Source organism: Thermobia domestica, chromosome 9 (genome assembly GCF_964235325.1).
Source record: "Thermobia domestica chromosome 9, izTheDome1.hap1.1, whole genome shotgun sequence".
Lineage (NCBI taxonomy): Eukaryota > Metazoa > Arthropoda > Insecta > Zygentoma > Lepismatidae > Thermobia > Thermobia domestica.
This window is the reverse complement of record NC_137462.1, coordinates 26,123,808-26,136,370: the sequence shown is the minus strand read 5'-3', so window position 1 is coordinate 26,136,370 and position 12,563 is coordinate 26,123,808. Positions and strand designations below refer to the sequence as shown.

Here is a 12,563-nt window from a genome sequence, read left to right as displayed (position 1 = left end):
TGCAAAAGAACAACATTCAATTTTCCACCATTATGATACTCAACTACTTAATACTATTATTACAATGCTGCAGAACCACATCAAAAGAAAGTGGATGACTGATGATTCAGACTTCAAAACTTTGGCATGCATACGTATGGGAGATCTTAATAGACCGCCTCTGTCCGTCTGTTGAAAAGTATCAGAGCAGAAACAGTCAGAGACAGCGTGAAATGGTTTCCAGCTATGGTACCATGAATAAGTTCCATTTTCGCCCTTATTTCTCTATTGAAATTAGAAGTATTTGTTCCCCCCCAAACGCAAACGCAACGAAGAAACAGAATTTCTTTATTTGGCGTTAACGTTCAAAGAGTAGATACCTCCGCCCTTATCGCTCTATTGAAATCGAAAGTGGTAGTTTATCATTTCCGGTTTCAATACTAAATCCGTTTAGTTTGGTAATCTACCATAGTTACGTAATGAAACAAAACTCCTTTATTTTAACTTTTCTTTCTGTTGTCAGCCCTACAAGGTTAATGCCAGAGTAATACTTTCATATATATATTAGAGGGTCTGTACGGGCTGGAATTTTTAGGCCGGGCCCAGCCCGTGAATTTATAATCTGAGGCCTGACCCGAGTCCGAAATATGTTTTAGCATTTAGGCCCGGCCCGAGCTCGTGTTATAATCAAATGAGCCCGAAATAAGCCCGAATTACAGCAACTTAATAATTAACTTGAAACTGTATTTTTATTTACAGCAATTGGAGGTTTAATTATGTTGTTGTGATTTAAAAGTTCTTCGGAAAGATTGGTCCAATAAATATTGTTGTACGTGATACTTACAAAGTTAGGCCCGAAATATGCTTGTATATTTAAAAATTTACGGTCCGAGCCCGAAGTAACATATGCTGTGTAGGCCCACGTCCGGCCCAGCCCGTGCAAGCAGACCTCTAATATATATATATATATGTAATTTCTTGCCAACTTCTTTTCTTGTTTCGTTAATGCTTCCAGTGTAAAAATGAAGCTTGTACGGCTATTATCTAGAATGGTCATGATGAATTACTAAAGATTTCTTCGCTAATTTCACGAAGCATAAGTACTGATTTAGTAAAAGATTTCTTGTAAGAAAATCTCTTGAACATCAGGTAATACTCAGTTTACATAATGTTTACCTTGGCCACAAAAACAGCATAATGACTTACTTTGTAATTATAAAACTGAATGGTGTCATTCCACGAAAACTCGTGTTATTCTATTTTTATTCCCCAAAATACTTATGAAAACAAACGAAACTTCTGAGAACACAAAGTCTGATGAGCTTAGAAATTACAACGAAATGCTGTAGTAAGATTTCTTTAGTTCCTGTTTGCAGCACAGAAATATATCATGATCCTGTTCTCAGTCCTAAATATGACTTAATAACTTTTACATCTCACAACGCTATGTTCTGAAAGTTTCACAGTTGTCTTTCGTTTATATAGCTATTGGAAAGGAAATAAGTTGAATAGATACTAACACAGAAGATGTTCTGTGAGTGTGACGTCCAACTGATCCGGCGACAGCCATCGGCAGAGAGCTCCCAAACATCCAGCTACGGCTGATCTCGTAACATCTTCTGGATGTCCCAACATATTGGTTAATGTCTGCAATACTGATTTCCTTAGCTGCTCGGTCATTTTGTCTCCAGCTGGTGTTATCACGCCTCGTAACGCCTGAAGCATGGTTTCTCTGCAACAATAAATAGTTACAAATATTAGCTGATTTTTAAATAAAGTAAGAGTATGTATTATCAGTGCATATAACTTAACAACTGTACAGAAAATTATCAATGCATTATAAGGAATCTACCAAGTCAACGACAGTTAAGATTTCTTTTAGTTTAACGTCCAATAATTACGCTCCGACGCCAAGAGAGACAGTGATGATGATGATAAACGCAATGGTGGAATGAAAAAGTTGGAGGAAACGGGAAAACGTCGAGAAAACCATTAACATGGTGTTTGTCCACCACAAAGCCTACTTGGTGGAAGGTGAAATCGAACCAGGGACCTTCCGCATCAAAGGTGAACTTTCTACCACTGAGCCAGTTACGAATTAAAGCCCTCGAAGTAGATTAACAGACAACTTCTGAATATGGATTTACAAGTTAGATATTGATTTTAAAAACATAATTTAGTAAGTGATTTGACAATTTATTACCGCAGCATTTTCACTGTTGGCAGAACCGTCAAATCCATCTCACTTTCCTCGACTATTTCCTTTAACCCCAAGTTCGGCTTTTCCATCATACCTTTAAGATACACATGTGCTCCTTCGTGTCCAGTAGCTAATGCGAATACTTTCTGAGCATGTGATTCCAGGTTCGATTCTCGAAGAGGGTACCAACTTTCAATACATATCCGAGTAGTGCTTTGGTTCGCTTTAAGCAGTACATCCTGTTTCATGTGGGCTTCTTGATGAAAAGGAATGTTATACTTCGATCAACCAATCAACCCAAGACACAACCTACTTTATCTATTTCTCGCTCCATTACGGAACTTTTTACTATCAAATATATCCTAGCCTCCACATATGTTACTTCATTATGTACTTATACTAATATTCCATTCACACATGGCCTCAGCGTCCTGAAGAATTCCTAAATATAAGTCCCAAACCAAAAAAATCCACACATAATTCTTAATCCAGCTCGCTCAGTTTGTCGTAACTATAAACAATTTCATTTTGAAAATAGCCATCATAAAATCAAGGTCACCGCTATGAACACTCGCATGACACCCTCATACACAAATTATTCATGGAACGTCTGGAACAAGAAACTGTCCACTATTTCCAACTTCAGACTTTCACTGGTTTCGATTCATAAACATTTCTCGTATGGGGCCATGGGCACGTTAAGTTCAACTTAATTATGGTAAAGCATTACTTTAAATGACTTCAATGATGAAAATTACGGTTTCGAAAATTTGCGTTTAGAATAAGAAACTAAAAAACAAAAATAAAATAAAAATAGTTACAAATCTAATCTTTACATCAGAAAGCAAACAATTACTATTAGCATCGCTTCAGTTTCCTGTCTATCAGCTGCTGATTGCACAAGAAAAAAAAAAAAATGGAACTACTGAAATAGGCATAACATGTACATTAAATCAATATCAATTTAACCATTTTATAGCGATTAATTTATTGTACTGACCTTATCGTCGGGTCATCCGCTGTTCGCACGCCAGTATGCAACTCCGTAAAGAGAGGATCCGCTCTTGTATGTATCACAATTAGATGACTAAGTGCATTGGCTGCTTTCAAACGGACTTGTCGATTGGAGTCATTCAAAGCTTTCAGAAACGTTGTCTGTAGCTGAGGCAGGAATTGCTTCAACATAACACCTACCTAAAATAAATATACATTATATATATATATATATATGTTGATTCTTCTCCATGCCTGATATAAAGTATTGTGAACCATTTTACTGACTTTCTAGCGAACTTAAGAAGTGCTTCTTTGACCAATGATTGTGTTTTGGAAAGAAAGCAATATAAATGTTAATGCATTAAGTACAGTACTACAAAAGCGTTGCCGTATTTACCCGATTGTACGCAGATTAAAACTTTCAAAAATATGCTCCTCAACTTAAAGAATCAGTATTGTTAACACGGGGGGTAAAATAAACGATACCCTTTATCGACACAATATTAAAATGTTTTAAGAAAATATCACCACAAGACGCTACAAGTTAATTTTCACTATCGTGTAGATTTAGTGTTACGAAATCAGAGAATTATCTACTAATTATAATGGATTCGCAGAGACTCAAGAGAAATAGTAGGGTGTGCATTTAAAGAAGAAAAAATCGATTTCAACTGCACTTGACAGTACAGAAGATGATGCTCTATACGAAGACAGTGACAAACAAATATGTAATGATGAATCTGAACCATCTGATGGTAATTATGTGTAACTGGTAGAAAAATTATCCCTTATGTTCATATGCTTCATTCATTTTATTTTATGTATTTATAGTTTCCTTCTGTTCCTAGGACGCTGAATTCATACAAAAGCCATTAGGCCTACTCGGTATTGCTTACTGATTTTGTTCTATGGCGATATTTGCAGAAACCGGAAATCGTTATTTTGAACCACTTCCGGTTTGAACAGAGGGTTAAGGGAGGACATAGAATCAATTCTTGGGACGCTGAATCAATTGGGGAAGAAACGCTTCTCGGTATCTCTTAGTTTTTGCTCTATGATAATCAATTTTGAAACCGGAAGTACTAGTAAATTCAACCATTTCCAGTTTCAGTAGTGTGTTGTGATGATATATACTTCTCAGACATTGTATCCGTCGCAGAAAACCATTTGTCGCTATCTATTACAGTTTCTGTTCTATGGCGATAAAGTCTGTACCGAAAATGCTTAATTTGAACAACCTCCAGTTTGGATAGTGTGTTAACGGATGGAACTTATTCTTGGGAAGCTAAATCGATTCCGGAAAAACCGCATTTCGATATCTTTTACCGTTTATCCTCTATGGAAATCAGTATTGAGAGTGGAGTAGCAATGAATTTGAACCACTTTCGGTTTTAGTAGTGTGTTGCAGATAGTCATGGTAACTGCCTTGAGGCACTGAATAGTTTGCAAAAAAACAGCTTCTCGCTATCTGTTAACGTTTATGTTTCATGGCGATAAACGATGAAACTGAAACGACTAATTTGAACCAATTCTGATTTGAATAGAAAGTTAATGGATGAGACATCTTGGGACGCTGAATTGGTTGCAAAAAAACCGCTTCTCGAATCCTTTATCGTTTTTGCTCTGATATCTGTCGACAGACAGACGGACAGAGCCGTTCTCTAAGCCTTCCGACACTTATACATAGCATAGTTTGGAAGTCTAACATGATTGAAAAATGACCGCCCGGCAAGCAGGTCAGGGTTCGTATTCCCACCAGCCAAACAACTACGTCGTCTTTAATTTCATCACCGTACTAGAAAAGTGTTATTAACTTTATTTATATCCTTATTAAAAACTTACAAGCAGAATATCTTAACTATGCGGAACATTAGAAGAGAGCTAGTTTAGATGTGCCTAGTCAGATTATTTTACATGTTAAAGTCAATTTGTTTTAACGCCATTATTTACTGTGCGCTACAAGAATAAAATAAATAAAAAAGCGATTAGGATTAAGAATGAGATTTTTGGGTTGTTAGCATCTAAGGCCATTTAGCCCGTCACACACATGAGGGATGACGTCCCTCGGCGATTACACTATCCGATGAAAAGGAAGGAAGAAAGAATGGGGGAAGGAAAGAAGCGGCCTGAGACCTGTATGTTAGGTACCATCTCGGCATTTGCCTGGTGTGAATGAAGGAAAGCCAGGAAAAACTTCACTCAAAAAACTGAAAAAGCTGTTACACTTTTTCGACTGAGTGTCCCCACCGGGAATCAAACCCGGGACCGCTTGCACCAAAGGCAAGAGCGTTAGCGACTACGCTACCGGGGCCACAATTGGTAAGGTAAATATTGGTACAATTGAAATACTGGTAGAACTAGAACAACTTAAAGACAAAAATGAAGATACCCACCACAAGTTCGCTATCTTGGGATCAAACCTGCTGGCTTTCGTACCACTTGTCACTCAATTGGTTTTATTTTATTTTAAATTAATGAGGATCATTAATTCAGATGGGATAAATTATCTTTAAAACCTGCTCACCTGTGATAAACGAACAATTTGACGCTTGTGTTTTCTCGTCATATTATTACTTGAATATTATATTTCTAGTCCCAATAGAATATATGATATAATGTATAAAAATATAGGACACACAGAAATACTCTTGTTACATATGCATAAGAAAAATAAGTGATTTAATTTTACGGTACCTTGGCTAAAAGTAACGCGAGGGTCTCCAAAACCGCCGCCTTAACATTCCAATTAAAGCGATCACCAAGGATACGAATGAGAGGACCAGTGATATGGACAACAGACGGCTGCAAGGCTTCGGCACTTGTTAAACGAATTACTTCTCCAAGACCCTGGGCAGCTTGTTCTTTCACTTCTGGAAGACCATTGAGGATAGCTTCTCGGAAAATCGGTAGGATAGGAGTAATTCCCTAAGAAAACAGAATATAGTAAAATATATTAACATCCAGTACAACATTAAAATGATCAGATAACAATTACATTATATGTTAGATACAATTAGTAATCAATTTAATACATGATTGAATGTCACATACGAATTTAAGCACTGCAGTTTTTGAGTATACTATTAACAAATTAATATCATTACTCACTTTCGGCAAGCAAAATCCTGGTAGTAGTTCCTGTCCCTTCAAGTCACTAGCTGCAAAACGCACCGCTTGTCTGATGTCTCCAACATGGGCTGATTGTTGAGTTTGATCTAATGTCTGAAATAATTACAAATATATTCATTAATTCTATTTGAAAGAAAGAAAATAAAAAATATACCATAACGATTGAAAGAAAAGAAAACCACAAATAATAAAATAACACGACATGCCACATATACAACTGCCTGCCACATTAGGTAAGCTACTGAAAATTCCGTCTATGGTTAATCAATAATTTACCTTTAAGCAAAATGAATGAATTTTACTACTACAATACATTTTATTAGGCACAATGTCTATAATCTTTATAATTTTCAAATAGTTTAATTTTTTTTAATCGAAATTTGGAATAAGTCACTTACCTTTGTGACAGCATTTAAAGCTTCCCAGCTCATTTGCAGCACGTCTCTATCAGAATCCGTGAACAGATGAATTAAACCTCGAAGCAACTGTGGAACGTATTGAGAATAATCAGCTCTCGTATGACTACAGAAGGCACACAAAAGAGTCACTGAAGCACGCCGATACTCTGTACGATCTGACCGTGCTGATTCCATCAGTTGGTCCATTATAGTGCGAATGCCAACTTCGTCCGTAACGGATAGAACCACAGCCTGGCAGTATTCCAATTCCTGTAATATATTAAAAGAATATATTATCACCCACAAAGATTACATAAAATAAAATCCTTATAAGATGACACAAATTCTGAGAAATGGGAACCTAGCGGATCTCAACTATAGATATCATGCTAAATTAGGTTTCCTTGAAGAACCGAGAACATCTCTGCTCGGAAGAGAATTAACGTTCAAGAACTTTTTGACAGAATCCTGTCTTTCTTTCTATTAGCCCAAATAAGAAGAATACATTCTAAAGTACAAAAAACACCCTTCTTTCTGTCCTTTTTTAAATGAATTTCTCAAAATAACTTGTATACTCTATATATAGGGTGTATCATTTATAATGTTCAACCGTAATAACGAATAAACTAAAACAGGGAGAAAAGCAAAACTTTGCACGAAGCAACTATAAGGAGAGGGACATCTTTGCACGTATTCAACGGAAACACTCGACAGTGTTGCCAACCCCATATAAAGTTATGTTTTTTCAAATTGCACTACATCAGATTATTACATATTTCAAATCAACATGTCAAACGAAAACTTAAAATACCACATTTATTTTTCAGTGTTGCAAACTAAGGATATTATAGTATCACAAACATCCAAAGTTTGGAAGTCTCTATCACACACAATGCACAACGAAGAATGACAGGATAATGCACATTGAAAGTACTTTAGCGTTGGATACCATGGTCATGGTATGACTTGTTTCGAATGAGTAGGAACGAAGTTACAAGGGATTGAAAATTTAATTTTTTTCCGAACGGTTTCATTTCGAAAACATGCTTAGATAAGTATGATAAATAGTTACTTGTATGGTTTGCAATTGGTAAACAAATCATTTTGCCGTTTACAGCACTTCGATATCTCAAACCGTTCCGGAGATATGAAAAGCAAAGTATTGCTGAAGTTTGCAACATTGCTTAAATCATGTAATTGCGAGAATTTGTTGTAATTATAGCTACTTAAAGCTACTGCTGTAATGCTATAAAAGAGAAGGAAAACAACGATCATTTCAAATATTTTCCACAAATACACCATTTTCAACAGTGTTGCGAATTTTATCAATGTTTATCATATCAGTATATTTCAGAAAAATCTAAGACAAGTAGTTGTAGGCTTTGTTAATATTAAAATATTTATCTACCAACAATGTAGCCAGATAACAATGGAACTAGTTCACACCTTTACTAATAACATAATGCCGGGAAGTATTATTGGTCGTGGTAATATTTCCTATTAAATATATGGTGCATGAAGCTCAACTATGTAGGTCACAAAACTTGATCCTGCCCCCTTCCCCTCTCTCTTCTACTTCCATTAATATATGACGTGGATGTGTTCGATCACAGCTAAGAGCAACATTTGTTGAGCACATTGCTTAGTACCAGGGTTGGCAAAAACCAGGGTTTTTATTTAAAAAACCAAAAAACCGGTTTTTGGGTTTAAACCAGTTTTTTTTTTTTTTTTGGTTTAAACCAGTTTTTTTTTTTTTTTTTGGTTTAAACCAGGTTTTTATGGTTTAAATAATTTGCTCTATATATTCATATCATATATGGACAGAAAGAAGTTTGTTTCGCCTTGATGTTATTATGCAACAACCGGGTTATGCTGGAAGGGGTCACATAAGCTTAAAGCGGAATAAAAACCGCTTCTCGAGTTACATCCGAGAGAAATTGTCCTCCATTTGAACTCGGAACCAGGACTAATTGGCCACAAATGCGATACGTCTGCCGACTCACTCACGAAGGAATCCTGATAAAAAAAAAAATAAATAAAAAAAATACGTTGTACTGATCTTTACATGCTTCTTAATATAACTGCCAAGAGTCATTTCAGAAGGACAAAAAGATAAACAGTTGCACAAGTGAAACCATTACACAGAATTACATATGAACAATTTCAAAGTACTGCGGAGTACAGAAGAACTAATTTAGTTCAAGTTAGTTAACAACGACTTTTATAGGTCCAAATTAAAGAAATACACCGACTTAATCTGCATATCAATAAGAAAAGTGAATAAAGATACGAATTATTTGAGTCCACTTTGGCTCAGACTCATTTATACATAAATAGATATCAAAGATTAAATAGATCAAAGAGGCCGGGATCTATTTAATTTAATCATTTCTGGAAAAGTACCAACGGAAGTTCGCCCACTGTTCTTCGGTGCCAAACTTACAGCGCTAAGAAAAAAGGATGGTGGTATTCGGCCCATAGCGGTTGGGAATGTTTGGCGCAGAATATCGGCAAAAATTGTATGCTTTAGAATACGTGAGCCAGTTAAGAACTTTTTATCCCCCCATCAGCTTGGTGTTTGTGTTCCTAATGGCGCCGAGGCAGCTGTTCACGCAGCCCGAGTTTATTTCTCTTCTACTCACAGTGCTAAGGCGATTGTAAAATTGGATTTTCGTAACGCATTTAATGAGCTTCGCCGGGATACTATGCTTGCCGCAGTGATGAATAATTTTCCTTCAATTTATCCATATGTTTATCAATGTTATGCTCAACCAAGTGATCTGTTTTTCAACGGAAACACTATTTCTTCTCAGAGAGGTGTACAACAAGGTGATCCCCTGGGCCCAGCACTTTTCGCTATAACCATTCACTCTTTAGTTAAATCACTGAATACCGAATTAAACATTTGGTACTTAGACGATGGAACAATTGGTGGTGACCCCGAGATAGTTCTTTCATCTTTAATAGAAATAAATAAGAAGGCATCACTTCTTGGCTTGCGTCTTAACTTTTCTAAATGCGAGGTGGGTTGTCTTGGAACAGATGAAACCGCATTCGACGAAATCTTTAGAAGATTTAATGAGGCTGCACCAGGCATACGCCCTCTAACAATCCAGAATGCATGTCTTCTAGGTGCTGCTCTCACGTCGGAAGCACTCACTAACGTGCTATTGAATAAAATATCTACTTTAGAATTGTTCTTGTATCGACTTCCCTCAATTTCAGCCCATTCAGCCTTTTTCCTTTTACGAGCATCTTTATCAATCCCTCGCCTAACCTATTTTTTACGATGCTTTCCATCTTGGCATGAGAGTTCTTTGCTGCAAAAATATGATACTGTCCTGAAAACTGGCCTTGAATCAATTCTGAACTGCTCCTTAAATGACAACTCTTGGATACAAGCATGTTTACCTGTTGGTTTGGGCGGTCTTGGTATTCGACGAGCTGTGGATATGGCGATTCCTACATTCTTAGCGTCATACCACGGATCTCTGCGTTTAATCGAAGCTCTCCTTCCACAGGGTTATTGTTTGGACCCAGATGGTTCAGTTCAAGATGGTTCTAATAAGTGGGCAAACTTAGCAGATACAAGCCTTCCGGAGTTTAACAAAAAGTGTTTTCAGTCATCTTGGTATACACCAATTGCATGTCAATTACATAATCATTTGTTACAATCTGTTCTTGTTCCAGAAGATAAAGCCAGGCTTCTTGCTGCCTCGTCTCCCGAAGCGGGTGCATGGTTGATGGCGATACCTTCTCCGCCTTTAGGCCTTCATTTGTCAAATGAAAGCTTTCGAATTGCTGCAGCCTTACGTTTAGGCTTAGCAGTTTGTGAGCCTCATCGCTGTCCAGCTTGTGGGGATGAGGTTAACCAACGTGGCCTGCATGGCCTTTCATGCATGAAGAGCGCTGGTAGATTCGCCCGACATTCCTCGGTAAATGATATAATACTACGAGCCCTCAACACAGCTGGATTTCCTTCAATACGGGAACCTTCTGGTTGCTGTCGTTCGGATGGAAAGCGACCGGATGGGATGACACTGATTCCATGGATGAGAGGTAAATGTTTATTGTGGGACTTCACATGCGCTGATACATACGCTCATTCAAGTCTCCCTCTGTCAGTAATGAACGCTGGAGCTGTTGCTAATCGCAGAGAAGCTGAAAAGCAAAGAAAATACAACAACCTTCTCGAAAAGTTTGTTTTCACTCCAATCGCTATTGAAACAAGTGGTGCTTGGGGTGCAAGAAGTCTAGAATTCATTAGGGAGGTAGGAAGACGCATTTCTTGTGTTTCCGGCGAAGTTCGCTCCACATCCTATCTAATACAGCGCATATCCGTTTCTATCCAACGTGGTAACGTCTCGTCGGTCCTTGGCACTTTACCACCTGGCAAGGAACTGGATGAGGTGTTTATACTCTGAGAAGAATTGTCTTTGTAGAAGAACGTAATCAATTCCGACTATTTTATATTTATAAATGGATAACTGTGTTTGAATTAACTGACCAGATGAATATTTAAATATTGAGAAACTATTGCAAACTTCGTTTCAAAGAATGATATCAAAGATACTTATTTCACTAAATGCCTCTCGTGGGGTCTGTATGACCCCCCCCCCCACACACACACAAAGTACGGCATTTTCGATGTATTTTATCAATAGTAAACATTGAAACGAAACAATATTTAGAATTTTTCTTCGATTGCAATTACATAACAATAATAACAACTACAAAAAATCACAAAATAAATATTTATAAACTTATAAAAAAAAGTTGCTTTTGTATGTATAAACTTTTTGAGTAATGAATAGGGAATTTAGGCCTGAATATAATACGAATAATATACGGGAGTGAAACGTGATAAACCCACAAATGTGTGTTCATCAAGATTTTACAAACACTTACACTTTTACGAACATTTTTTTTTTGTTTTTTGGTTTAAACCAGTTGGTTTTTTTGAAAAAAAAAACAGCTGGTTCAACCCTGCTTAGTACCTTTTGATACGTAACTTACGAGGAACAACGTGTGTATACATTTGATCCTTTTCCATTACTCTATTTTATTACATACGTTAGTTAGAATTAAACCGTTACCTGAGCCTCTTGTGGAGTTCCCTGTGCGGCACTCAATGCAGCCAACAGCGCTGGCAAAATTTTGTGAAGATATTTGGTAAGAGCTTCACCTGCTACCGATGCCAAAATGGACAGAGCCTTGGTATTCACACGAGGAGCTGTAAGCTGTGGCACCAAGTACGGCAAGACAACACGAGATTTAATGGCCATCACTTGTCGCAAGCCATCGAGCGTTGATTCAGCTACAACAGGGTCAGGATCGTTCTGTAAAGATTCAAGATACACATCACACTCTAAAGCACATCTGGGAATAATTATTGTGAGCAAAAAGTTATAAAAGAAATACATTTTAACATTATTTCAAATAGCTCTTTAAATTTTTTTACATGGATCTTGGCAAGAATGCTATTTTACAGCTTATCATATTGGCTCAATTTTACTAAGTTTGGGACATACTATCATAGAATAGACGAAATATATATACTATTTAATGTTTTAATAAGTAATGATCTCTGCAATGACATGAAAAGCTATTTTTTTTTTTTTTTTTTTTGCAGACATCTAGAACAATATTCTTTTTTCAGACAGAAAAACTGTCTGCTTCATGTTACCTTTGCTTTAGTATTGAACACAAAGAAGCATAATCTCCGAGCAAAACACAAATTTTTCTCAATAAAATATTTATGTGTAACAGTTTCGTCAAATGTTTAATTAGTTGGCAAAACTGTAACACTTCAATATTTTAAGTTTAAAAAAAATATGTTTCGCTTAGAGATCTGTTTTTTC

General features: G+C 36.7%; 1 protein-coding gene and 1 non-coding gene across 2 annotated transcripts in view; both read right to left on the bottom strand.

The window, feature by feature from the left end:
- The window catches only part of l(3)80Fj (lethal (3) 80Fj), a 135,672-nt gene that overhangs the window by 6,953 nt on the left and 116,156 nt on the right, over positions 1–12,563 (bottom strand). The window contains exons 34-39 of the mRNA XM_081770783.1: positions 11,799–12,041; positions 6,703–6,972; positions 6,284–6,397; positions 5,870–6,100; positions 3,180–3,373; positions 1,500–1,711 (exon numbers count right to left, since the gene is read on the bottom strand). Coding sequence (XP_081626909.1) covers positions 1,500–1,711; positions 3,180–3,373; positions 5,870–6,100; positions 6,284–6,397; positions 6,703–6,972; positions 11,799–12,041 — 1,264 coding nt within the window. The remainder of the gene's footprint in view (positions 1–1,499; positions 1,712–3,179; positions 3,374–5,869; positions 6,101–6,283; positions 6,398–6,702; positions 6,973–11,798; positions 12,042–12,563) is intronic.
- TRNAQ-UUG (transfer RNA glutamine (anticodon UUG)) lies at positions 5,414–5,486 on the bottom strand. The gene has a single exon. It is a non-coding gene; the product is annotated as a tRNA-Gln (tRNA).